This window comes from Oncorhynchus nerka, linkage group LG24 (assembly GCF_034236695.1).
Source record: "Oncorhynchus nerka isolate Pitt River linkage group LG24, Oner_Uvic_2.0, whole genome shotgun sequence".
NCBI lineage: Eukaryota > Metazoa > Chordata > Actinopteri > Salmoniformes > Salmonidae > Oncorhynchus > Oncorhynchus nerka.
In genome coordinates, this window is record NC_088419.1 from 85806650 (window position 1) to 85834590 (window position 27941).

Consider the following 27941-nt stretch of genomic DNA (forward strand, 5'->3'; position numbering starts at 1 on the left):
ATGGCCGATGAGCGATGGCCGGATGAGCGATGGCCGAACGGCATAGGCAAGATGAAGTAGATGGTGTAGAGTACAGTATATACATATGAGATGAGTAATGTAGGGTATGTAAACATTATATAAAGTGGCATTGTTTAAAGTGGCTAGTGATACATTTAATTACATCAAGATGGCAAGATGCAGTATAGTAACTATCCTTAACTTTTTTGTTTTATAGACTGGATGGTTCGAACCCTGAATGCTGATTGGCTGAAAGCCATGGTATACCACGGGTATGACATAGCGTACAGTATATACATATGAGATGAGTAATGTAGGGTATGTAAACATTATATAAAGTGGCTAGTGATGAATTGATTACATCAATTTTTACATTATTAAAGTGGCTGGAGTTGAGTCAGTATGTTGGCAGCAGCCACTCAATGTTAGTGATGGCTGTTTAGCAGTCTGATGGCCTTGAGATAGAAGCTGTTTTTCAGGCTCTCGGTCCCAGCTTTGATACACCTGTACTGACCTCGCCTTCTGGATGATAGCGGGGTGAACAAGCAGTGGCTCGGGTGGTTGTTGTCCTTGATGATCTTTTTGGCCTTCCTGTGACATCGGGTGCTGTAGGTGTCCTGGAGGGCAGGTAGTTTGCACCCGGTGATGCGTTGTGCAGACCTCACTACCCTCTGGAGAGCCTTCCGGTTATGGGCGGAGCAGCTGCCATACCAGACGGTGATACAGCCTGACAGGATGCTCTCGATTGTGCATCTGTAAAAGTTTGTGAGTGTTTTTGGTGACAAGCCAAATTTCTTCAGCCTCCTGAGGTGCTGCTGCGCCTTCTTCACCACGCTGTCTGTGTGGGTGGACCATTTCAGTTTGTCCATGATGTGTACGGCGAGGAACTTAAAACTTTCCACCTTCTCCACTACTGTCCCATCGATGTGGATAGGGGGCTGCTCCCTCTGCTGTTTCCTGAAGTCCATGATCATCTCCTTTGTTTTGTTGACATTGAGTGTGAGGTTATTTTCCTGACACCACACTCCGAGGGCCCCCACCTCCTCCCTGTAGGCTGTCTCGTCGTTGTTGGTAATCAAGCCTACCACTGTAGTGTCGTCTGCAAACTTGATGATTGAGTTGGAGGCGTGCATGGCCACGCAGTCATGGGTGAACAGGGAGTACAGGAGAGGGCTGAGAACGCACCCTTGTGGGGCCCCAGTGTTGAAGATCAGCGGGGTGGAGATGTTGTTACCTACCCTCACCACCTGGGGTTAGCCCGTCAGGAAGTCCAGGACCCAGTTGCACAGGGCGGGGTTAAGACCCAGGGTCTCGAGCTTAATGACGAGTTTGGAGGGTACTATGGTGTTACATGCTGAGCTGTAGTCGATGAACATTCTTACATAGGTATTCCTCTTGTCCAGATGGGTTAGGGCAGTGTGCAGTGGGATTGCGTCGTCTGTGGACCTATTGGGGCGGTAAGCAAATTGGAGTGGGTCTAGGGTGTCAGGTAGGGTGGAGGTGATATGGTCCTTGACTAGTCTCTCAAAGCACTTCATGATGACGGAAGTCGTTTAGCGGGAGGAGGGAATAGCTACACTGTTTGTATTCAGTCATCTGCTAACCATGTGTATGTTACCAATAAAAATGATTTGATTTGATTTACCATTGCTAAGGGCTGTTCTTATGTACAAAGAAACGCGGAGTGCCTGGATACAGCCCTCGGCCATGGTATATTAGCCATATACCACAAACCCTCAAGGTGCCTTATTGCTATTATAAACTGGATACCAACGTAATTGGAGCAGTGAGCTTCTCACCTGAACCAAACTATACAGGAGCTTCTCACCTAACCCAAACTATACAGGAGCTTCTCATCTAAACCAAACTATACAGGAGCTTTTCATCTAAACCAAACTATACAGGAGCTTCTCATCTAAACCAAACTATACAGGAGCTTCTCATCTAAACCAAACTATACAGGAGCTTCTCACCTGAACCATTGTGCATAGTGTTGCTCATTTGACTAATGGAAATGTGCTCAATTTGGCTAACAGAACAAATGCTTTCTACAGCTATTAAGGTAATAAAGGTAATTATTGCAGGAATATGTGGTATTAGAAAGCCATTGCCTTTATACTGTACCACTCAGAAGGACGTGTCCCACACTACCTACGGAGGTAGCTTGGGAAAGAGATTTAGATCTAGATTTTAGATTTATATCTAGATTTATATCTAGTCTCTTAACGCTACATATGTGTCTTGAAACTAGTTTAGTGTAAAGAAACCCTAAGGTGTGGGACTGGTAGAAAAACCAATTCAGTGTCAAGTCTCGGTCATGGTACCTTCCCAATTGAACCAAATAATTATCATAAATCCTCTTCCAATTATAAATACAATTGATTGTTAAACCCAGTAGGTGATGGACAAATCCCCCTGTGGTCCTCTTAATCATCAAATCATTACGTTACGGATCAATGGAAACTCCATTTTTACGAACTCATTCAATAAGAGCAGGGTGAATGTGTTGTGTGTGTACGTGCTTGTGCAAGTGTGTATCCCACTATGCACGTGTGATAGCAGAATGTGTGGAAGAAGCAGTGAGTTTGTGGCAGCAACAATAACGAGCCATAAGGATTCAACACCACTACCAATGTCTAGCAAGTAGAACCACAGCATCCATTTTCGCCAAACGGCACAGCAGACATAGACTACCACAGTAGAGAGGTAACAGTGTGTAACACAGGAGCGTTGCTAGGATTTGAAGACATTGGAGGCTTAGCCCAAAGAGATGAACATTGAAAGATCAGATCTTTTTCAGGTAACTTGCACCTTCCCACCTGCCATAGTAGACACTGCCAGTACTCAATTATAGTTGCTACTGTGGGTCTCTCTACTCTCTAACACAAACATCTACAATGTATTGCCAAAAACCTTCATACCAACTTCAAACATAAACTGTGACCTGTCCAATGAGCCAAACTGATTAAAACCTCTTGAAGCTAGGGGGCACTATTTCTATGTTTGGAAAAATAACATTCCCAAAGTAAATGGCCTATTTCCCAGGACCAGATGCTAGAATATGCATATAATTGACAGATTAGGATAGGAAACTCTCTAAAGTTTCCAAAACTGTCAAAATATTGTCTGTGAGTATAACAGAATTGATATTGCAGGCGAAATCCTGAGAAAAATCAAACCAGGAAGTGGCTTCTATTTTGAAAACTCCATGTTCCATAGCCTCCCATTGCTCCATTTAAAGGGATATCAACCAGATTCCTTTTCCCATCGCTTCCTGAAGGTGTCAACAGTCTTCAGACATAGTTTCAGGCCTTTATTTTGAAAAATGAGCCAGAAAGATAACATCGCGTCACATGAGCTTTGCTCGCGCAACAGAATTTGGACAGCTATTGTTTTTCCCTCTCCTACCGATAAAGACATTTGCGGTTGATAAATTATCGATTATATTTTAAAAACAATCTGAGGATTGATTATAAAAAACGTTTGACATATTTCTGTGGACATTACGGATATTATTTGTAATTTGTCTGCGTTGTTGTGACCGCTCTTTCCTGTGGATTTCTAAACATAATGCGCCAAACAAACGGAGGTATTTTGGAGATAAAAATAATATTTATGGAACAAAGGGAACATTTTTTGTGTAACTGGGAGTCTCATGAGTGAAAACATCCGAAGATCATCAAAGGTAAACGATTAATTTGATTGCTTTTCTGATTTTCGTGACCAAGCTACCTGATGCTAAGTGTACTTAATCTTTTGTCATGCGATTGATAAATTCACACAAGCACTTGGATTGCTTTCGCTGTAAAGCATAATTTCAAAATCTGAGACGACAGGTGGATTAACAAAAGGCTAAACTTTGTATTGCTATATTGCACTTGTGATTTCATGAATATGAATATTTTTGTAATATTATTTGACTGTGGCGCTATGCTTTTCAGCGGTTGCTGATGACAATTATCCCGCTTAAGGGATGGGTAGCGTCAAGAAGTTTTAAAGAATCCCACAGTACCCAAACACCCTTACCCTCTCTCTCACACACACACACCGTGTAGTAATTAGAATCCATAGAGCAACTTTAAGTGAAAGTCTGCTGTGTGCTCACCCCTCCTCTGCCTCTCTCCATCACGTTCTCTGTGTCGTCCGTTGTTGTCTCTCATCTGCCCTCTTCTTTTGCTGTCTCTTACAGTGGTGTAAAGTACTTATGTAAAAATACTTTAAAGTACTATTTTGGGTGGGAATCTGTACTTTACTGTTTATATTTTTGCAAACTTTTACTTTACTACATTCATAAAGAAAATAATGTATTTTTTTACTCCATACATTTTCCCTGACACCCAAAAGTACTCGTTACATTTGATAGGAAAATGGTCCAATTCACACACTTATCAAGAGAACATCCCTGGTCATCCCTACTGCCTCTGATCTGGCGGACTCAATAAACACAAATGCTTTCTTTGTAAATTATGTCTGAGTGTTGGAATGTGCCTCTGGCTATCCATCAATAAAAAATAAAAATTAAATTGTGCCGTCTGCTTTGCAAAAAAGGAATTTGAAATGGTTTATATTTCTACTTTTGATACTTAAGTATATTTAAAACCAAATACTTTTAGACATTTACTCAAGTAGTATTTTACTGGGTGACTTTCACTTTTACTTGAATCATTTTCGATTAGGGTATCTTTACTTTTACTCAAGTATGACAATTGAATACTTTCCGCCTCTCCCATCCTGTCCTGGTTGTAAAAAGTGTAAAAGTAAATAGTACACAGTAATTTCACAGGTTTTTTTCACCTCACGTGCAAATTCTTTGTAAGCTATGTTTTACTTTTTCACTGTGTGTATTTCACCTGTTTATAATTTGTGCAAATAAATAAAACGAATTAGAATCTATAAAGCAGCTTGAAGTGAACCAGTCTGTCTACCAGTCTACCAGTCACTTTCTCTGTGTATTGTCTGCTGCCGGCCCTGTCTTGTCTGTTGCTGTCTGTGTCTTGTCTGTTGCTGTCTGTGTCTTGTCTGCTGCTGTCTGTGTCTTGTCTTGTCTGTGTCTTGTCTGATGCTGTCTGTGTCTTGTCTGTTGCTGTCTGTTGCTGTCTGTGTCTTGTCTGTGTCATGTCTGTTGCTGCCTGTGTCTTGTCTGTTGCTGCCTGTGTCTTGTCTGTTGCTGCCTGTGTCTTGTCTGTTGCTGTCTGTGTCATGTCTGTTGCTGCCTGTGTCATGTCTGTTGCTGCCTGTGTCTTGTCTGTTGCTGCCTGTGTCTTGTCTGTTGCTGTCTCAGGTTCTTGTTTGTTACTGTTTCCTTTCTCTATCCTCTTCTGTTATGTTCTGGCCTGTTATGTTCTTCTGGTGTCTCTCTTCATCATATCCTATTCTGTTACTGTGTCTGTGTCTTGTCTGGTGTCTCTCTCCATCACCTGCCCTTCTGTTACTGTCTCTGTGTCTTGTCTGGTGTCTCTCTCCATCATATCCTACTCTTCTGTTACTGTGTCTGTGTCTTGTCTGGTGTCTCTCTCCATCACCTACCCTTCTGTTACTGTCTCTGTGTCTTGTCTGGTGTCTCCATCATATCCTACTCTTCTGTTACTGTCTCTGTGTCTTGTCTGGTGTCTCCATCATATCCTACTCTTCTGTTACTGTGTCTGTGTCTTGTCTGGTGTCTCTCTCCATCATATCCTACTCTTCTGTTACTGTCTCTATGTCTTGTCTGGTGTCTCCATCATATCCTACTCTTCTGTTACTGTCTCTGTGTCTTGTCTGGTGTCTCCATCATATCCTACTCTTCTGTTACTGTGTCTGTGTCTTGTCTGGTGTCTCTCCATCATATTCTACTCTTCTGTTACTGTGTCTGTGTCTTGTCTGGTGTCTCCATCATATCCTACTCTTCTGTTACTGTGTCTGTGTCTTGTCTGGTGTCTCTCCATCATATTCTACTCTTCTGTTACTGTGTCTGTGTCTTGTCTGGTGTCTCTCCATCATATTCTACTCTTCTGTTACTGTGTCTGTGTCTTGTCTGGTGTCTCTCCATCATATTCTACTCTTCTGTTACTGTGTCTGTGTCTTGTCTGGTGTCTCTCCATCATATCCTACTCTTCTGTTACTGTGTCTGTGTCTTGTCTGGTGTCTCTCTCCATCATATCCTACTCTTCTGTTACTGTCTCTGTGTCTTGTCTGGTGTCTCTCTCCATCATATCCTACTCTTCTGTTACTGTCTCTATGTCTTGTCTGGTGTCTCCATCATATCCTACTCTTCTGTTACTGTCTCTGTGTCTTGTCTGGTGTCTCCATCATATCCTACTCCTCTGTTACTGTGTCTGTGTCTTGTCTGGTGTCTCCATCATATCCTACTCTTCTGTCACTGTCTCTATGTCTTGTCTGGTGTCTCCATCATATCCTACTCTTCTGTTACTGTCTCTGTGTCTTGTCTCTCCATCATATCCTACTCCTCTGTTACTGTGTCTGTGTCTTGTCTGGTGTCTCTCTCCATCATATCCTACTCTTCTATTACTGTCTCTGTGTCTTGTCTGGTGTCTCTCTCCATCATATCCTACTCTTCTGTTACTATCTCTGTGTCTTGTCTGGTGTCTCCATCATGTCCTACTCTTCTGTTACTGTCTCTGTGTCTTGTCTGGTGTCTCTCTCCATCATATCCTACTCTTCTGTTACTGTGTCTATGTCTTGTCTGGCGTCTCTCTCCATCATATCCTACTCTTCTGTTACTGTCTCTGTGTCTTGTCTGGTGTCTCTCTCCATCATATCCTACTCTTCTGTTACTATCTCTGTGTCTTGTCTGGTGTCTCTCTCCATCATATCCTACTCTTCTGTTACTGTCTCTGTGTCTTGTCTGGTGTCTCCATCATATCCTACTCTTCTGTTACTGTCTCTGTGTCTTGTCTGGTGTCTCCATCATATCCTACTCTTCTGTTACTATCTCTGTGTCTTGTCTGGTGTCTCCATCATATCCTACTCTTCTGTTACTGTGTCTGTGTCTTGTCTGGTGTCTCTCCATCATATTCTACTATTCTGTTACTGTGTCTGTGTCTTGTCTGGTGTCTCTCCATCATATCCTACTCTTCTGTTACTGTCTCTGTGTCTTGTCTGGTGTCTCCATCATATCCTACTCTTCTGTCACTGTCTCTATGTCTTGTCTGGTGTCTCCATCATATCCTACTCTTCTGTTACTGTCTCTGTGTCTTGTCTGGTGTCTCCATCATATCCTACTCTTCTGTTACTGTCTCTGTGTCTTGTCTCTCCATCATATCCTACTCCTCTGTTACTGTGTCTGTGTCTTGTCTGGTGTCTCTCTCCATCATATCCTACTCTTCTATTACTGTCTCTGTACTCTTCTGTTACTGTGTCTGTGTCTTGTCTGGTGTCTCCATCATATCCTACTCTTCTGTTACTGTCTCTGTGTCTGGTTTCTCTCTCCATCATATCCTACTCTTCTGTTACTGTGTCTGTGTCTTGTCTGGTGTCTCTCTCCATCATATCCTACTCTTCTATTACTGTCTCTGTGTCTTGTCTGGTGTCTCCATCATATCCTACTCTTCTGTTACTGTCTCTGTGTCTGGTTTCTCTCTCCATCATATCCTACTCTTCTGTTACTGTGTCTGTGTCTTGTCTGGTGTCTCTCTCCATCATATCCTACTCTTCTGTTACTGTGTCTATGTCTTGTCTGGTGTCTCTCTCCATCATATCCTACTCTTCTGTTACTGTCTCTGTGTCTTGTCTGGTGTCTCTCTCCATCATATCCTACTCTTCTGTTACTATCTCTGTGTCTTGTCTGGTGTCTCTCTCCATCATATCCTACTCTTCTGTTACTGTCTCTGTGTCTTGTCTGGTGTCTCCATCATATCCTACTCTTCTGTTACTGTCTCTGTGTCTTGTCTGGTGTCTCCATCATATTCTACTCTTCTGTTACTATCTCTGTGTCTTGTCTGGTGTCTCCATCATATCCTACTCTTCTGTTACTGTCTCTGTGTCTTGTCTCTCCATCATATCCTACTCCTCTGTTACTGTCTCTGTGTCTTGTCTGGTGTCTCTCCATCATATCCTACTCTTCTGTTACTGTCTCTGTGTCTTGTCTGGTGTCTCTATCCATCATATCCTACCCTTCTGTTACTGTCTCTGTGTCTTGTCCGGTCTCTCTAGTTTTGCAATCCAAAACGGTCAAGGGGATACTGTGGTAGCTTAACTTGATGAAATAACATTTGAGAACACATAGCTTAAGGGTCTATGTAATTAATGTAATTTAGTCACTTCTAACAGCTAATGTGCGGTGTTTAGATGACATAACATTTGAGAACACATAGCTTAAGGGCCTATGTATTTTTTATGTTTTGTTCACCATTCAATCTAACCACAAAGCTGTCCATCTTTCCCCCTCTCTGTCTGGCTGTCTCCCCTTTCCAAAGCTGTCCATCTTTCCCCCTCTCTGTCTGGCTGTCTCCCCTTTCCAAAGCTGTCCATCTTTCCCCCTCTCTGTCTGGCTGTCTCCCCTTTCCAAAGCTGTCCATCTTTCCCCCTCTCTGTCTGGCTGTCTCCCCTTTCCAAAGCTGTCCATCTTTCCCCTTCTCTATCTGGCTGTCTCCCCTTTCCAAAGCTGTCCATCTTTCCCCCTTTCTGTCTGGCTGTCTCCCCTTTCCAAAGCTGGCCATCTTTCCCCCTCTCTGTCTGGCTGTCTCCCCTTTCCAAAGCTGGCCATCTTTCCCCCTCTCTGTCTGTCTGTCTCCCCTTTCCAAAGCTGGCCATCTTTCCCCCTCTCTGTCTGGCTGTCTCCCCTTTCCAAAGCTGGCCATCTTTCCCCCTCTCTGTCTGGCTGTCTCCCCTTTCCAAAGCTGTCCATCTTTCCCCCTCTCTGTCTGGCTGTCTCCCCTTTCCAAAGCTGTCCATCTTTCCCCCTCTCTGTCTGGCTGTCTCCCCTTTCCAAAGCTGTCCATCTTTCCCCCTCTCTGTCTGGCTGTCTCCCCTTTCCAAAGCTGTCCATCTTTCCCCCTCTCTGTCTGGCTGTCTCCCCTTTCATTTACATTTACATTTAAGTCATTTAGCAGACGCTCTTATCCAGAGCGACTTACAAATTGGTGCATTCACCTTATGACCTCCAGTGGAACAGTAGTGCATCTAAATCTTTTCAGGGGAGGGGGTGAGAGGGATTACTTTATCCTATCCTAGGTATTCCTTAAAGAGGTGGGGTTTCAGGTGTCTCCGGAAGGTGGTGATTGACTCCGCTGTCCTGGCGTCGTGAGGGAGTTTGTTCCACCATTGGGGGCCAGAGCAGCGAACAGTTTTGACTGGGCTGAGCGGAACTGTACTTCCTCAGTGGTAGGGAGGCGAGCAGGCCAGAGGTGGATGAACGCAGTGCCCTTGTTTGGGTGTAGGGCCTGATCAGAGCCTGGAGGTACTGAGGTGCCGTTCCCCTCACAGCTCCGTAGGCAAGCACCATGGTCTTGTAGCGGATGCGAGCTTCAACTGGAAGCCAGTGGAGGGAGCGGAGGAGCGGGGTGACGTGAGAGAACTTGGGAAGGTTGAACACCAACGGGCTGTCCGGCGTTCTGGATGAGTTGTAGGGGTTTAATGGCACAGGCAGGGAGCCCAGCCAACAGCCTTAATCCAGACGGGAGATGACAAGTGCCTGGATTAGGACCTGCGCCGCTTCCTGTGTGAGGCAGGGTCGTACTCTGCGGATGTTGTAGAGCATGAACCTACAGGAACGGGCCACCGCCTTGATGTTAGTTGAGAACGACAGGGTGTTGTCCAGGATCACGCCAAGGTTCTTAGCGCTCTGGGAGGAGGACACAATGGAGTTGTCAACCGTGATGGCGAGATCATGGAACGGGCAGTCCTTCCCCGGGAGGAAGAGCAGCTCCGTCTTGCCGAGGTTCAGCTTGAGGTGGTGATCCGTCATCCACACGGATATGTCTGCCAGACATGCAGAGATGCGATTCACCACCTGGTCATCAGAAGGGGGAAAGGAGAAGATTAATTGTGTGTCGTCTGCATAGCAATGATAGGAGAGACCATGTGAGGTTATGACAGAGCCAAGTGACTTGGTGTATAGCGAGAATAGGAGAGGTTCTCGCTGGAAATAAACACTTGTCCTAATATCACAAAGTAATATATTACCTTTCCAAAGCTGTCCATCTTTCCCCCTCTCTGTCTGGCTGTCTCCCCTTTCCAAAGCTGTCCATCTTTCCCCCTCTCTGTCTGGCTGTCTCTCCTTTCCAAAGCTGGCCATCTTTCCCCCTCTCTGTCTGGCTGTCTCCCCTTTCCCCTACTAAGTTCAAGTTGAAGTTTGTTTATCTGTCATATACACATGATATACATTACATGGAGCACACTGTGGAATACAATGCTTACTTGCAGGTTCACCACTCAACAAAACAACAGCAATATAAAAGTAAGCAGCTAAGTGAATAAAAAGAGCAATACAAAATAAAAGCCCAATTGAATAATTTCACCAATTTCATAATGGGTCGTTAAAAAAAATATTTTTAACAAATAGTTACAAGGCCTATATGGAACTAACTGACATTTGCCAAGCATGTTTACCTGTAGAATATAATAGGTAAAAAGACCTCTATGATTGAATTCATTTTGTTAGTTCTACCACCTCATTGCCCATTTTAAACAGGGTTAAATATCTAGTTGTAGTAAAGTTCATCTTCAGTCCACAGGGGGCACTGTGTCACTGTCAGAAGATATGCCAGCCAACTAGCCAGCCAAGCTAGCTACAGAAATGAAACACATCAAATACACTCGCTGGAAATAAACACTTGTCCTAATATCACAAAGTAATATATTACCTTCTCAAGTAACTAATCACAACACTGACCATAACCCTTACCTAACCTTAGCCCTTACTGTTTAATTTTTCAACTTCAATCAGAGTTGAAACATCCCAAGGATCCTTTTAGAATGTCCCCTTCTGCAGTGCCTGCGCAGTATATTGTATTGTTTTGTACATTTTGTACTTAAAAAAAAAAAACGGATACTGCATAATGCAGGTGATGGGTGATTATGGACTCAATATCAGATTGAAAAAATGGTTATATATGTATATTTATTTCTTATTTTTATTGGACCATCAAAAGGTATATAATGCTCCGGATGCCCAGGCCTAATGACGCCACTGGTGTAAAGGACCAGAGATACTATTGATCAGCAGCCTTACTGGAGCTGCCTTAACGACTCGTGTTTTCTCCTTTATTTAATGGTTCAGTAAACCATTCCCCATCCACCTCATCAACCACACACTGTGGCTAGCAGACTCACAACGCAAGCACACATGCACGCACACAATCATGCCTGTGTTACACAAAAGCATTGCACATCCTTAGAGGCAGGTAAGCAGTAGATGAAAAGTGAGATCCATTCTTCCCACTGTAGGCTTCATCTCCCCTGCACAGAGGTCTTAAGTGAGCTTTAGTGGCAAAGGGGTCCTCTGTGTGCTTCATGAGTGTTGGTGAGCCAGGCCTGTCAGTCTGTCATACACTCGGCTCCTCCTCAGCGTGGCTCTCTAGAGGAACCTGGATGGCTGAGCAGAGAGGCCAAAAACTGACACTCACAATCTCTCTCTCTCTCCTTCTATCGCTTTCTCTTCCCAGCTAACAATTGTTCCCACAACTTTAAATAACGTTCCCTTAAGAGTCTCATTAGGTCATTACCTAATGTTTTCATAGGAAGGTTCCAGTGATGTGTAAGTTTTTTTCCCAAGAGACCATTCCCTTCATGTCAAACAGAACTCACCCAGAACATAGTTACCGTATTCTATTCATGTTCTTGACATATTTCATGGGAATGTTGTAAGAACGTTTGTGTCCAGTTTTCTGTGGGTTAGGAGAATATTCCATCAACGTCCCTCCAAATATACACAGAACATGGTTGCTATGTTCTCAGAACACAAGATATAAATGTCCTAGACACATTAAATGAGAACCTTGTTGCCAAGCCAATCAAGGCCCTGATTGGTGAATCACTGACAGCTCCTTCGGCAAGATCAGGGATACTCACACACAGGGATCCTTAACATAGTGTTTTCCACTGACATATTTGACATAATTACATTGTGCATGTTCATATATACTGTATTTTATTACGTCGTCACCTGGGATTTGAACTCACAACCTCTTGGTTCACATTATTCCTATCTACCTGATACTCTACCATGTCCATGTCAGGTATCAGATAATCTGACTATTCGTATCATTGATTTGATTTACTTATTTCAGCAATTTAATAGCTTTCTGTCTAGTTGTCTAATGTTGGTGGGGCATATTAACCTGTTTTAATGATACTCCTGAATCACTATGATCAACAAAAATAGTTATTTTCTTGCTGTACTTTTAACAGAGCTGAGATTTACTTCAAAGTTAATTCACCCTATCGCTTACACCTATCAAGTTGTTTCAGAACTACACAAGTGTCTAAGGTGGAGGAATAGGGTTTGTCCTGGACAGGTCATAACTACACTATACTGGTCCAAAAGGTATATGCCCTGGACAGGGATTAACTGCACTATACTGGCCCAAAAGGCACACACCCTGGACAGGGCCTAACTACACTATACTGGCCCAAAAGGTACATGCCCTGGACAGGTCATAACTACACTATACTGGCCCAAAAGGTACATGCCCTGGACAGGTCATAACTGCACCATACTGGCCCAAAAGGCACACACCCTGGACAGGACCTAACTACAGTGTACTGGCCCAAAAGGCACACACCCTGAACAGGGCCTAACTACCGTATACTGGCCCAAAAGGCACACACCCTGGACAGGGCCTAACTACCGTATACTGGCCCAAAAGGCACACACCCTGAACAGGGCCTAACTACCGTATACTGGCCCAAAAGGCACACACCCTGGACAGGGCCTAACTACCGTATACTGGCCCAAAAGGCACACACCCTGGACAGGGCCTAACTACCGTATACTGGCCCAAAAGGCACACACCCTGGACAGGGCCTAACTACCGTATACTGGCCCAAAAGGCACACACCCTGAACAGGGCCTAACTACCGTATACTGGCCCAAAAGGCACACACCCTGGACAGGGCCTAACTACCGTGTACTGGCCCAAAAGGCACACACCCTGGACAGGGCCTAACTACCGTGTACTGGCCCAAAAGGCACATGCCCCAGAGATATCCCTTATAGGGACAGTAGATAGGGTGTTTGTCACTTTGCTGGTGGACTGCATTCGAGACGCGCTAGACGTTCTTAGCAATATATGTTGTTGTTGTTTTGAATTGCATTTATCAGACATTTCAAACATTTATATGGACATCATGTTGGAATACTTGGATATATTATTTATGTATCTTTGTTTATTATCATAATTTGTATCGATTTCTCCTCTTTCAAGCATTTCTGGTACTTTGGCTACCTGCCTTGTGCCTTTGACCTCAAGATGCTTTTTCAGGTTTGATATGGTGTTTCTGGACTGAGAGATCAAAGCTGCCTCTGCGGAGTTTACGTTTCACTAAAACGTTGTTCTCTTTCTCCTCGATTAACTCAAAATACTGGGAGCATTTCCACAAGGAAAATGTTAAGCGGGGTAACAACACAGCTGCCATCTTTCTTTTAATTAGGAATGTTAAAGATTGAAATAGATTGACAAGAGCTGATGTTTTCTACATGTTATTGGTGGAGTGGATTGCAAAAAGATGGTAGAGAGTTCTCTGAAATGCTCAGCTATCTAGAGTTGTATCAATTTCCAATGAGAAACACATTTTAATTAGATCAGATAGGTGTGTTGTAACTGTTAACAAATAGTGGCATTAACATACACTAGAAAGTAGGGGGACTATCAGATAGGGACTCCTCTAGCAGGTATTGAACCCAGACCACCAGTAAAGTGATAAACACTGTCCCAATAAGGGATATATCTGGGCCATTTTATTTATTTTACGAGGCAAGTCAGTTAAGAACAAATTCTTATTTTCATGGAAGCCTAGGAACAGTGGGTTTAACTGCCTTGTTCATGGGCAGAATTACAGATTTTTACCTTGTCAGCTCGTGGATTTGATCTGGCAACTTTTCGGTAACTAGTCCAACGCTCTAACCACTAGGCTACCTGCCTCTAACCACTAGGCTACCTGTGCCTTTTGGGGCAGTATAGTGAGACCCTGCCCAGAAGAAACCCTTACCCCTCCTCCCTAGGCACCTGGGTAGATCTGAAACAACTTGACAGGCACTTCAAATCAATCTCAGCTCTGTTAAAAGTCAATCATTTGTTTTATTGATCATAGGGATTCAGGAGTAGTCGAGGCTCATCAGAGGAAGAGGGGGAGGACCATCCTCAATGAATTTCATAAAACATGTAAATAGTCAAACTTTAAAAAGGTAACCTTTTTAGATAAAACTACACTAAGTATATTCACGTCACAAAATAATTGATTAGAACGCACTGTTTTGCTTACGAAGGTCTATAGTAGCCTCAGCAGCACTCTGTATGGTAGCACCATAGTTGTCACACCCTGACCTTAGAGCTTTTTATGTCTCTATTTTGGTTTGGTCAGGGTGTGATTTGGGTGGGCATTCTATGTTCTTTTTTCTGTGTTTTTGTATTTCTTTGTTTATGCCGGGTATGGTTCTCAATCAGGGACAGCTGTCTATCGTTGTCTCTGATTGGGAACCATACTTAGGTAGCTTTTTCCCACCTATGTTTTGTGGGCAGTTATTTTCTGTTTAGTGTTTTCTGCACCTGACAGGACTGTTTCGGTTTCGTTGATGTCTCTTTGTTATTTTGTTATAGTGTTCAGTTACAATTAAAAGGCATGAACACTTACCACTCTGCGCTATGGTCCAATTCCTCTTCTTCAGACGACGACTCCCATTATCAAATCAAATCAAATCAAATTTATTTATATAGCCCTTCGTACATCAGCTGATATCTCAAAGTGCTGTACAGAAACCCAGCCTAAAACCCCAAACAGCAAGCAATGCAGGTGTAGAAGCAGGGTGGCTAGGAAAAACTCCCTAGAAAGGCCAAAACCTAGGAAGAAACCTAGAGAGGAACCAGGCTATGTGGGGTGGCCAGTCCTCTTCTGGCTGTGCCGGGTGGAGATTATAAATGTTCATAAATGACCAGCAAGGCAGAACAGTTGAAACTGGAGCAGCAGCACAGTCAGGTGGAAGTTGAAACTGGAGCAGCAGCATGGCCAGGTGGACTGGGGACAGCAAGGAGTCATCATGTCAGGTAGTCCTGGGGCATGGTCCTAGGGCTCAGGTCAGTTGAAACTGGAACAGCAGCATGGCCAGGTGGACTGGGGACAGCAAGGAGTCATCATGTCAGGTAGTCCTGGGGCATGGTCCTAGGGCTCAGGTCCTCCGAGAGAGAGAAAGAAAGACAGAAGGAGAGAATTAGAGAACGCACACTTAGATTCACACAGGACACCGAATAGGACAGGAGAAGTACTCCAGATATAACAAACTGACCCTAGCCCCCCGACACATAAACTAATGCAGCATAAATACTGGAGGCACAATAGTGCAGCCTGATGACAGCTTCTGTCCTCCTCTGGGTACATTGACTTCAATACAAAACCTAGGAGGCTCATAGTTCTCAGAAATTATGATACCTGCACGGTGTTGGGCTGTAAGCACAACCCCCACCTGTGGACGCCGGGCCCTCATACCACCCTCATGGAGTCTGTTTCTGACCGTTTGAGCAGACACATGCACATTTGTGGCCTGCTGGAGGTCATTTTGCAGGGCTCTGGCAGTGCTCCTCCTGCTCCTCCTTGCACAAAGGCGGAGGTAGCGGTCCTGCTGCTGGGTTGTTGCCCTCCTATGGCCTCCTCCACGTCTCCTGATGTAATGGCGTGTCTCCTGATAGCGCCTCCATGCTCTGGACACTACGCTGACAGACACAGCAAACCTTCTTGCCACAGCTCGCATTGATGTGCCATCCTGGATGAGCTGCACTACCTGAGCCACTTGTGTGGGTTGTAGACTCCGTCTCATGCTACGACTAGAGTGAAAGCACCACCAGCATTCAAAAGTGACCAAAACATCAGCCAGGAAGCATAGGAACTGAGAAGTGGTCTGTGGTCACCACCTGCAGAACCACTCCTTTATTGGGGGTGTCTTGCTAAATTGCCTATAATTTCCACCTGTTGTCTATTCCATTTGCACAACAACATGTGAAATTTATTGTCAATCAGTGTTGCTTCCTAAGTGACAGTTTGATTTCACAGAAGTGTGATTGACTTGGAGTTACATTGTGTTGTTTAAGTGTTCCCTATATTTGTTTGAGCAGTGTATATATATATATATATTTGTAATAATGACAATTACAACAATACTGAATGAAAAATGAACACTTTTATTTTAACTTAATATAATACATAAAATCTGTTTAGTCTCAAGTAAATAATGAAACATGTTCAATTTGGTTAAAATAATGCAAAAACAAAGTGTTGGAGAAGAAAGTAAAAGTGCAAATATGTGCCATGTAAGAAAGCTAACGTTTAAGTTCCTTGCCCAGAACATGAGAACATATGAAAGCTGGTGGTTCCTTTTAACACGAGTCTTCAATATTCCCAGGTAAGAAGTTTTAGGTTGTAGTTATTATAGGAATTATGACATGTCGACTATTTCTCTCTATACCATTTGTATTTCATATACCTTTGACTATTGGATGTTCTTACAGGCACTTTAGTATTGCCAGTGCCTCAAGCAAACGCAGTAAAGTGCTGTTTGAATGAATGCGTATGAGCATGCTGCTGCCTACCACCGCTCAGTCAGACTGCTCTATCAAATATCAAATCATAGACTTAATTATAATATAATGAACACAGAAATATGAGGCTTTGGTCATTAATATCCAGAAACAAATCCAGAAACTATCATTTCGAAAACAAAACGTTTATTCTTTCAGTGAAATACGGAACCGTTCTGTATTTTATCTAACGGGTGGCAGCCCTAAGTCTAAATATTGCTGTTACATTGCACAACCTTCAAAGTTATGTCATAATTATGTACAATTCTGGCAAATTAATTCTGGTATTTGTTAGGAAGACATTATCTTCACACAGTTCGCAACGAGCCAGGTGGCCCAAACTGTTGCATATACCCTGACTCTGATTGCACTGAACGCAAGAGAAGTGACACAATTTCCCTAGTTAATATTGGCTGCGAACATGAATTTCTTTTAACTAAATATGCAGGGTATATCAATATCATCAACCATGTGTAGTTAACTAGTGATTATGTGAAGATTGATTGTTTTTTATTAGATAAGTTTAATGCTAGCTAGCAACTTACCTTGCTCCTTGCAGCCACAGATACTTTTGACGCTGCACTCGCGTAACAGGTGGTCAGCCTGCCACGCATTCTCCTCCTGGATTGCAATGTAATTGGCCTTAATCGGCGTCCAAAAAGGCTGATTACTGATTGTTATGAAAACTTGAAATCGGCCCTAATTAATCGTCCATGTTAATCGGTCGACCTCTACCCCTTGGTGTTCCACCTTCCCAAGTTCTCCCTTACTCTATACTGCTTTCCTACGGAGCAGCAAGGAAACTACCTACAGTATGCTCAAACCCTACAGACCCAAGCACCTCTGGTCTCTGCGCCCCCCCACCCCTACGAAGGTCTCTGCACCCCCCACCCCTACGAAGGTCTCTTGTCCCCCACCCCCACGAAGGCCTCTTGCCCTCCCACCCCCTACGAAGGTCTCTTGCCCCCCACCCCTACGATGGTCTCTTGCCCTCTCACCCCTACGAAGGTCTCTTACCCTCCCACCCCTACTGAAGGTCTCTTACCCTCCCACCCCTACGAAGGTCTCTTACCCTCCCACCCCTACGAAGGTCTCTTGCCCTCCCACCCCTACGAAGGTCTCTTGTCTCCCCCCACCCCTACGAAGGTCTCTTGTCCCCCACCCCACGAAGGTCTCTTGTCCCCCACCCCTACGAAGGTCTCTTGTCCTCCCCCCCTCGAAGGTCTCTTGTCCCCCACCCCTCGAAGGTCTCTTGTCCCCCCACCCCGACGGTCTCTTGTCCCCTCCACACCCCTACGAAGGTCTCTTGTCCCCCACCCCCCTCTGAGAAAGGTCTCTTGCCCTCCCACCCCTACGATGGTCTCTTGTCCCCCACCCCTCGAGGTCTCTTGCCCCCACCCCTACGAATGGTCTCTTGTCCCCCCACCCCTACTTGAAGGTCTCTTGTCCCCCACCCCTACGAAGGTCTCTTGTCCCCCACCCCTACGAAGGTCTGTTGTCCCCCACCCCCCCACGAAGGTCTCTTGTCCTCCCACTCCCTCGAAGGTCGCTTGCCCCCACCCCCTGACGAAGGTCTCTGTCCCTCCCACCCCTCGATTCTCTTGCCCCCCAAGGGTCTCTTGTCCTCCCACCCACGAAGGTCTCTTGCCCCCCCACCCCTACGAAGGTCTCTTGTCCCCCTCCCACCCCCCACGATGGTCTCTTGTCCCCCACCCCTACGAAGGTCTCTTGTCCCCCACCCCTACGAAGGGTCTCTTGTCCCCCACCCCTACGAAGGTATCTTGTCTCCCACCCCTACGAAGGTCTCTTGTCTTGTCTTTGTCCCCCACCCCTACGAAGGTCTCTTGTCCCCCACCCCTCTGAAGGTCTCTTGTCCCCCACCCCTCGAAGGTCTCTTGTCCCCCCACCCCCTATGGTCTCTTGTCCCCCACCCCCGATGGTCTCTTGTCCCCCACCCCTACGGGTCTCTTATGGTCTCTTGCCCCCCCTACAGCCACCCCTACGAAGGTCTCTTGTCTCCCCACCCCTACGAAGGTCTCTTGTCCCCCACCCCGATGGTCTCTTGTCCCCCACCCCTACTGAAGGTCTCTTGTCCCCCCACCCCTATGGTATCTTACCCCCCACCCCTACGAAGGTCTCTTGTCCCCCACCCCCGAAGGTCTCTTGTCCCCCACACCTATGGTATCTTGTCCCCCCACCCCTACGAAGGTCTCTTGTCCCCACCCCTACGAAGGTCTCTTGCCCTCCCCCTACTGAGGTCTCTTGCCCCCCCAGCCCTACGATGGTCTCTTGTCCCCCACCCCTACGAAGGTCTCTTGTCCCCCACCCCTATGGTCTCTTGTCCCCCCACCCCTCGAAGGTCTCTTGTCCCCCCACCCCTACGAAGGTCTCTTGTCCCCCACCCCTACGAAGGTCTCTTTGTCCCCCCCCCCCTCGAAGGTCTCTTGTCCCCCACCCCTATGGTCTCTTGTCCCCCACCCCTACGAAGGTCTCTTGTCCCCCCACCTCTTGTCCCCCACCCCGCCAGGCTTGTCCCCCACTCCCTATGGTCTTTGTCCCCCACCCTATGGTCTCTTGTCCCCCACCCCTACGAAGGTCTTGTCCCCCCCCCTATGGTCTCTTGTCCCCCCACCCCTAAGGTCTCTTGTCCCCCACCCCTATGGTCTCTTGTCCCCCCACCCCTATGGTCTCTTGTCCCCCACCCCTACGAAGGTCTCTTGTCCCCCCCCACCCCTATGGTCTCTTGCCCCCCACCCCTCAGAAGGTCTCTTGTCTCCCCCCCTACGAGGTCTCTTGTCCCCCACCCCTATTGAAGGTCTCTTGTCCCCCCCGATGGTCTCCCCCCACCCCTATGGTCTCTTGTCCCCCCACCCCTACATGGTCTCTTGTCCCCCCACCCTACGGTCTCTTGCCCTCCCACCCCTACGATGGTCTCTGTACCCCCCACCCCTACGAAGGTCTCTTGTCCCCCACCCCTCTGAAGGTCTCTTGTCCCCCACCCCTACGAAGGTCTCTTGTCCCCCCACCCCTATGGTCTCTTGTCCCCCACCCCTACGAAGGTCTCTTGCCCTCCCACCCCTATGGTATCTTACCCTCCCACCCCTACGAAGGTCTCTTGTCCCCCCACCCCTATGGTCTCTTGTCCCCCCACCCCTACGAAGGTCTCTTGTCCCCCCACCCCTATGGTCTCCCTCCCACCCCTACCAAGGTCTCTTGTCCCCAGCCCTCACTTGATGGTCTCTTGTCCCCCACCCCTACGAAGGTCTCTTGTCCCCCACACCCCTGGTCTCTTGTCCCCCACCCCATGGTCTCTTGTCCCCGGCCCACCCTGAAGGTCTTGTCCCCCACCCCTACTGAAGGTCTCTTGTCCCCCCCCCCTCACGAAGGTCTCTTGTCCCCCCACCCCTATGGTCTCTTGTCCCCCACCCCCTTGGTCTCTTGTCCCCCACCCCTACGATGGTCTACCCCCCCCACCCCTACGAGGTCTCTTGTCCCCCCACCCCTATGGTCTCTTGTCCCCCCACCCCTACGAAGGTCTCTTGTCCCCCCACCCCTATGGTCTCTTGTCCCCCCACCCCTACGAAGGTCTCTTGTCCCCCCACCCCTACGAAGGTCTCTTGTCCCCCACCCCTATGGTCTCTTGTCCCCCCCCCAGGTCTCTTGTCCCCACCCCTACGAAGGTCTCTTGTCCCCACCCCTACGAAGGTCTCTTGTCCCCCACCCCTACTGAAGGTCTCTTGTCCCCACCCCCACGAAGGTCTCTTGTCCCCCCACCCCTATGGTCTCTTGTCCCCCACCCCTACGAAGGTCTCTTGTCCCCCCACCCCTATGGTCTCTTGTCCCCCCACCCCTACGAAGGTCTCTTGTCCCCCCACCCCTACGAAGGTCTCTTGTCCCCCACCCCACGAAGGTCTCTTGTCCCCACCCCTATGGTCTCTTGTCCCCCACCCCTACGATGGTCTCTTGTCCCCCACCCCTACGAAGGTCTCTTGTCCCCCACCCCTATGGTCTCTTGTCCCCCACCCCACCCCTATGGTCTCTTGTCCCCCACCCCTACGAAGGTCTCTTGTCCCCCACCCCTACGAAGGTCTCTTGTCCCCCACCCCTACGAAGGTCTCTTGTCCCCCACCCCTACGAAGGTCTCTTGTCCCCCCACCCCTATGGTCTCTTGTCCCCCACCCCTACGATGGTCTCTTGTCCCCCACCCCTATGGTCTCTTGTCCCCCACCCCTATGGTCTCTTGTCCCCCCACCCCTACGAAGGTATCTTGTCCTCCCACCCCACGAAGGTCTCTTGTCCCCCCCACCCCTATGGTCTCTTGTCCCCCACCCCCTACGAAGGTCTCTTGTCCCCCCACCCCTACGAAGGTCTCTTGTCCCCCACCCTATGGTCTCTTGTCCCCCCCACCCCTACGAAGGTCTCTTGTCTCCCCACCCCTACGAAGGTCTCTTGTCCCCCCACCCCTATGGTCTCTTGTCCCCCACCCCTACGATGGTCTCTTGTCCCCCCACCCCTATGGTCTCTTGTCCCCCACCCCTATGGTCTCTTGTCCCCCACCCCTAGCCGATGGTCTCTTGTCCCCCACCCCTACATGGTCTCTTGTCCCCCACCCCTACGATGGTCTCTTGTCCCCCCACCCCTACGAAGGTCTCTTGTCCCCCACCCCTACGAAGGTCTCTTGTCCCCCCACCTATGGTCCTTGTACGAAGGTCTCTTGTCCCCCCACCCCTCCCCACTATGGTCTCTTGTCCCCCCACCCCTACGAAGGTCTCTTGTCCCCCACCCCTACGAAGGTCTCTTGTCCCCCACCCCTATGAAGGTCTCTTGTCCCCCCACCCCTATGGTCTCCCCCCCACCCCTACGAAGGTCTCTTGTCCCCCCACCCCCATGGTCTCTTGTCCCCCCACCCCTACGAAGGTCTCTCTTGCCCCCCCACCCCTACGAAGGTCTCTTGTCCCCCCACCCCTACGAAGGTCTCTTGTCCCCCACCCCTACGAAGGTCTCTTGTCCCCCACCCCTACGAAGGTCTCTTGTCCCCACCCCTACGAAGGTCTCTTGTCCCCCACCCCTATGGTCTCTTGTCCCCCACCCCTACGAAGGTCTCTTGTCCCCCACCCCTACGAGGTCTCTTGTCCCCCACCCCTACGAAGGTCTCTTGTCCCCCACCCCTACGAAGGTCTCTTGTCCCCCACCCCTACGATGGTCTCTTGTCCCCCACCCCTATGGTCTCTTGTCCCCCACCCCTACGGTCTCTTGTCCCCCACCCCTATGTCTCTTGTCTCTTGTCTCCCCCCCCACCCCTCACGATGGTCTCTTGTCCCCCACCCCTACGATGGTCTCTTGTCCCCCCACCCCTATGGTCTCTTGTCCCCCACCCCTACGAAGGTCTCTTGTCCCCCACCCCTACGAAGGTCTCTTGTCCCCCACCCCTATGGTCTCTTGTCCCCCACCCCTACGAAGGTCTCTTGTCCCCCACCCCTATGGTCTCTTGTCCCCCACCCCTACGAAGGTCTCTTGTCCCCCCCACCCCTACGAAGGTCTCTTGTCCCCCCCCCCCTGAAGGTCTCTTGTCCCCCACCCCTACGATGGTCTCTTGTCCCCCCACCCTACGAAGGTCTCTTGTCCCCCCACCCCTACGATGGTCTCTTGTCCCCCCACCCCCTACGAAGGTCTCTTGTCCCCCCACCCCTACGAAGGTCTCTTGTCCCCCCACCCCTCACGAAGGTCTCTTGTCCCCCACCACCTATGGTCTCTTGTCCCCCACCCCTACGAAGGTCTCTTGTCCCCCACCCCTACGAAGGTCTCTTGCCCCCCACCCCCTATGGTCTCTTGTCCCCCACCCCTACGAAGGTCTCTTGTCCCCCCACCCCTACGATGGTATCTTGTCCTCCCACCCCTACGAAGGTCTCTTGTCCCCCACCCCACGGTCTCTTGCCCTCCCACCCCTACGAAGGTCTCTTGTCCCCCCACCCCTACGAAGGTCTCTTGTCCCCCACCCCTATGGTCTCTTGTCCCCCACCCCTACTAAGGTCTCTTGTCCCCCCACCCTACGAAGGTCTCTTGTCCCCCACCCCTATGAAGGTCTCTTGTCCCCCACCCCTACGAAGGTCTCTTGTCCCCCCACCCCTACGATGGTCTCTTGTCCCCCACCCCTATGGTCTTTGTCCCCACCCTACGAAGGTCTCTTGTCCCCCACCCCTACGATGGTCTCTTGTCCCCCCACCCCTACGAAGGTCTCTTGCCCCCACCCCTACGTGGTCTCTTGTCCCCCACCCCCACGAAGGTCTCTTGTCCCCCACCCCTACGAAGGTCTCTTGTCCCCCACCCCTACGAAGGTCTCTTGTCCCCCCACCCCTATGGTCTCTTGTCCCCCCACCCCTACGAAGGTCTCTTGCCCTCCCACCCCACGATGGTCTCTTGTCCCCCCACCCCTATGGTCTCTTGTCCCCCACCCCTACGAAGGTCTCTTGTCCCCCACCCCTACGAAGGTCTCTTGTCCCCCCACCCCTATGGTCTCTTGTCCCCCACCCCTACGAAGGTCTCTTGTCCCCCCACCCCTATGGTATCCCCCACCCCTACGAAGGTCTCTTGTCCCCCACCCCTACGAAGGTCTCTTGTCCCCCACCCCTATGGTCTCTTTACCCCCACCCCTACGAAGGTCTCTTGTCCCCCCACCCCTACGAAGGTCTCTTGTCCCCCCACCCCTACGATGGTCTCTTGTCCCCCACCCCTACGAAGGTCTCTTGTCCCCCCACCACCCCTATGGTCTCTTGTCCCCCACCCCTAAGGTCTCTTGTCCCCCCACCCCTACGAAGGTCTCTTGTCCCCCACCCCTACGAAGGTCTCTTACCCCCACCCCTACGAAGGTCTCTTGCCCTCCCACCCCTACGAAGGTCTCTTGCCCCGCCAGCCCTACGATGGTCTCTTGTCCCCCACCCCTACGAAGGTCTCTTGTCCCCCACCCCTATGGTCTCTTGTCCCCCCCCCACCCTGTCGAAGGTCTCTTGTCCCCCCCACCCCTACGAAGTCTCTTGTCTCTTGTCCCCCACCCCTACGAAGGTCTCTTGTCCCCCACCCCTATGGTCTCTTGTCCCTCCCACCCCTACGAAGGTCTCTTGTCCCCCCACCCCTACGAAGGTCTCTTGTCCCCACCCCTATGGTCTCTTGTCCCCCACCCCTACGATGGTCTCTTGTCCCCCACCCCTATGGTCTCTTGTCTATGGTCTTGTCCCCCACCCCTATGGTCTCTTGTCCTCCCACCCCTACGAAGGTCTCTTGTCCCCCCACCCCTATGGTCTCTTGTCCCCCACCCCCGTGGTCTCTTGTCCCCCACCCTACGAAGGTCTTGTCCCCCACCCCTACGATGGTCTCTTGTCCCCCACCCCTACGATGGTCTCTTGTCCCCCACCCCTACGATGGTATCTTGTCCCCCACCCCTACGAAGGTCTCTTGTCCCCCCACCCTATGAAGGTCTCTTGTCCTCCCACCCCCTACGAAGGTCTCTTGTCCCCCACCCCTATGGTCTTTGCCCCCCACCCCTACGAAGGTCTCTTGTCCCCCACCCCTACGATGGTCTCTTGTCCCCCCACCCCTATGGTCTCTTGTCCCCCACACCCCTATGGTCTCTTGTCCCCCACCCCTATGGTCTTGTCCCCCACCCTACGAAGGTCTCCCTTCTTGTCCCCCACCCCTACGAAGGTCTCTTGTCCCCCACCCCTACGAAGGTCTCTTGTCCCCCACCCCTATGGTCTTGTCCCCCCACCCCTATGGTCTCTTGTCCCCCCACTTGTCCCCCACGAAGGTCTTTCTCTACGAAGGTCTTGTCCCCCACCCCTACGAAGGTCTCTTGTCCCCCACCCCTACGAAGGTCTCTTGTCCCCCACCCCTATGGTCTCTTGTCTCCCCACCCCTACGAGGTCTCTTGTCCCCCCACCCCTATGGTCTCTTGTCCCCCACCCTACGAAGGTCTCTTGTCCCCCACCCCTACGATGGTCTCTTGTACCCCCCCACCCCTATGGTCTCTTGTCCCCCACCCCTCTACGAAGGTCTCTTGTCTCCCACCCCTATGGTCTCTTGTCCCCCCCCCTATGGTCTCTTGTCCCCCACCCTACGATGGTCTCTTGTCCCCCCACCCCTATGGTCTCTTGTCCCCCACCCCTACGATGGTCTCTTGTCCCCCACCCCTACGAAGGTCTCTTGTCCCCCACCCTATGGTATCTTGTCCCCCACCCCTACGATGGTCTCTTGTCCCCCCACCCCTAATTAAGGTCTTTGTCCCCCCCCCCACGATGGTCTCTTGTCCCCCCCACCTTGTACGATGGTCTCTTGTCCCCCCCCCACCCCTACGGTCTCTTGTCCCCCCACCCCTACGAAGGTCTCTTGTCCCCCACCCCTACGAAGGTCTCTTGCCCCCCCACCCCTACGATGGTCTCTTGTCCCCCACCCCTACGAAGGTCTCTTGTCCCCCCACCCCTATGGTCTCTTGTCCCCCACCCCTACGAAGGTCTCTTGTCCCCCACCCTACGATGGTCTCTTGTCCCCCCACCCCTACGAAGGTCTCTTGTCCCCCACCCCTATGAAGTCTCTTGTCCCCCACCCCTACGAAGGTCTTGTCCCCCACCCCTATGGTCTCTTGTCCCCCACCCCTATGGTCTCTTGTCCCCCACCCCTACGAATGGTCTCTTGTCCCCCCACCCCTACGATGGTCTCTTGTCCCCCACCCCTACGATGGTCTCTTGTCCCCCACCCCTATGGTCTCTTGTCCCCCACCCCTACCCCGATGGTCTCTTGTCCCCCCACCCCTACAGAAGGTCTCTTTGTCCCCACCCTATGGTCTCTTGTCTCCCACCCCTACGAAGGTCTCTTGTCCCCCACCCCTCGATGGTCTCTTGTCCCCCCTATGGTCTCTTGTCCCCCCCCCTATGGTCTCTTGTCCCCCCACCCCTACGATGGTCTCTTGTCCCCCACCCCTACGAAGGTCTCTTGCCCCCCACCCCTACGAATGGTCTCTTGTCCCCACCCCTACGAAGGTCTCTTGTCCCCCTACGAGGTCTCTTGTCCCCGATGGTCTCTTGTCCCCCCACCCCTATGGTCTCTTGTCCCCCACCCCTACGAAGGTCTCTTGTCCCCCACCCCTATGGTCTCTTGTCCCCCACCCCTATGGTCTCTTGTCCCCACCCCTATGGTCTCTTGTCCCCCCACCCTACGAAGGTCTCTTGTCCCCCCACCCCTACGAAGGTCTCTTGTCCCCCACCCTATGGTCTCTTGTCCCCCACCCCTATGGTCTCTTGTCCCCCACCCCGATGGTCTCTTGTCCCCCCACCCCTATGGTCTCTTGTCCCCCACCCCTACGATGGTCTCTTGTCCCCCCCACCCCTACGAAGGTCTCTTGTCCCCCACCCCTACGAAGGTCTCTTGTCCCCCCACCCTACGATGGTCTCTTGTCCCCCACCCTATGGTCTCTTGTCCCCCCCACCCTACGATGGTCTTGTCCCCCCCCCTATGGTCTCTTGTCCCCACCCCTATGGTCTCTTGTCCCCCCACCCCTACGAAGGTATCTTGTCCCCCCACCCCTATGGTCTCTTGTCCCCCACCCCTACGAAGGTCTCTTGTCCTCCCACCCCTACGATGGTCTCTTGTCCCCCACCCCCGAAGGTCTCTTGTCCCCCACCCCTATGGTCTCTTGTCCCCCACCCCTACGAAGGTCTCTTGCCCTCCCACCCCTACGATGGTCTCTTGTCCCCCACCCCTACGAAGGTCTCTTGTCCCCCACCCCTATGGTCTCTTGTCCCCCCTCTACGAAAGTCTCTTGTCCCCCCACCCTATGGTCTCTTGTCCCCCACCCTACGATGGTCTCTTGTCCCCCACCCCTATGGTATCTTACCCCCACCCCTACGAAGGTCTCTTGTCCACCCACCCCTACGAAGGTCTCTTGTCCCCCACACCTATGGTATCTTGTCCCCCACCCCTATGGTCTCTTGTCCCCACCCCTGAAGGTCTCTTGTCCTCCCACCCCTACGAAGGTCTCTTGCCCTGCCAGCCCTACGATGGTCTCTTGTCCCCCACCCCTACGAAGGTCTCTTGTCCCCCACCCCTATGGTCTCTTGTCCCCCCACCCCTACGAAGGTCTCTTGTCCCCCACCCCTACGAAGGTCTTTGTCCCCCACCCCTACGGTCTCTTGTCCTCCCACCCCTACGAAGGTCTCTTGCCCCCCAGCCCTACGATGGTCTCTTGTCCCCCACCCCTACGAAGGTCTCTTGTCCCCCACCCCTAAGGTCTCTTGTCCCCCCACCCCTACGAAGGTCTTGTCCCCCCCACCCCTATGGTCTCTTGTCCCCACCCTATGAAGGTCTCTTGTCCCCCACCCCTACGAAGGTCTCTTGTCCCCCCACCCCTACGATGGTCTCTTGTCCCCCACCCCTACGGAAGGTCTCTTGTCCCCCACCCTACGAAGGTCTCTTGTCCCCCACCCCTACGAAGGTCTCTTGTCCTCCCACCCCTACGAAGGTCTCTTGTCCCGCCAGCCCCTACGATGGTCTCTTGTCCCCCCACCCCTACGAAGGTCTCTTGTCCCCCACCCCTATGGTCTCTTGTCCCCCACCCCTACGAAGGTCTCTTGTCTCCCCACCCTACGAAGGTCTCTTGTCCCCCCACCCCTATGGTCTCTTGTCCCCCACCCCTACGATGGTCTCTTGTCCCCCACCCCTATGGTCTCTTGTCCCCCACCCCTATGGTCTCTTGTCCCCCACCCCTACGATGGTATCTTACCCTCCCACCCCTACAAAGGTCTCTTGTCCCCCACCCCACGAAGGTCTTTGCCCCCCACCCCTACGAAGGTCTCTTGTCCCCCACCCCTATGGTCTCTTGTCCCCCACCCTATGGTCTCTTGTCCCCCCACCCTACGAAGGTCTCTTGTCCCCACCCCTACGAAGGTCTCTTGTCCCCCACCCCTATGGTCTCTTGTCCCCCACCCCTACGATGGTCTCTTGTCCCCCCACCCCTATGGTCTCTTGTCCCCCACCCCTATGGTCCCCCCACCCCTACGATGGTATCTTACCCTCCCACCCCTACGAAGGTCTCTTGTCCCCCACCCCTACGAAGGTCTCTTGTCCTCCCACCCCTACGAAGGTCTCTTTGTCCCCCACCCCTATGGTCTCTTTGTCCCCCACCCCTATGGTCTCTTGTCCCCCACCCCTTTGAAGGTCTCTTGTCCCCAC

The 27941-nt window shown here is 50.3% G+C and overlaps 1 protein-coding gene across 1 annotated transcript; it reads left to right on the top strand.

Annotated features, from left to right (window-relative positions):
• LOC135564260 (uncharacterized) lies at window positions 1–26998 on the top strand. Its single transcript, XM_065008524.1, has 14 exons — window positions 1–46; window positions 17599–17841; window positions 17947–18214; window positions 18338–18500; window positions 18615–18697; window positions 18883–19034; window positions 19252–19319; window positions 19486–19681; window positions 19784–20083; window positions 22525–22704; window positions 22832–23007; window positions 23566–23670; window positions 24526–24591; window positions 26720–26998. Exons 1-14 carry the CDS (start codon window positions 1–3, stop codon window positions 26996–26998), a joined length of 2325 nt encoding a protein of 774 aa, XP_064864596.1.
• Window positions 26999–27941: the final 943 nt, after the last annotated feature.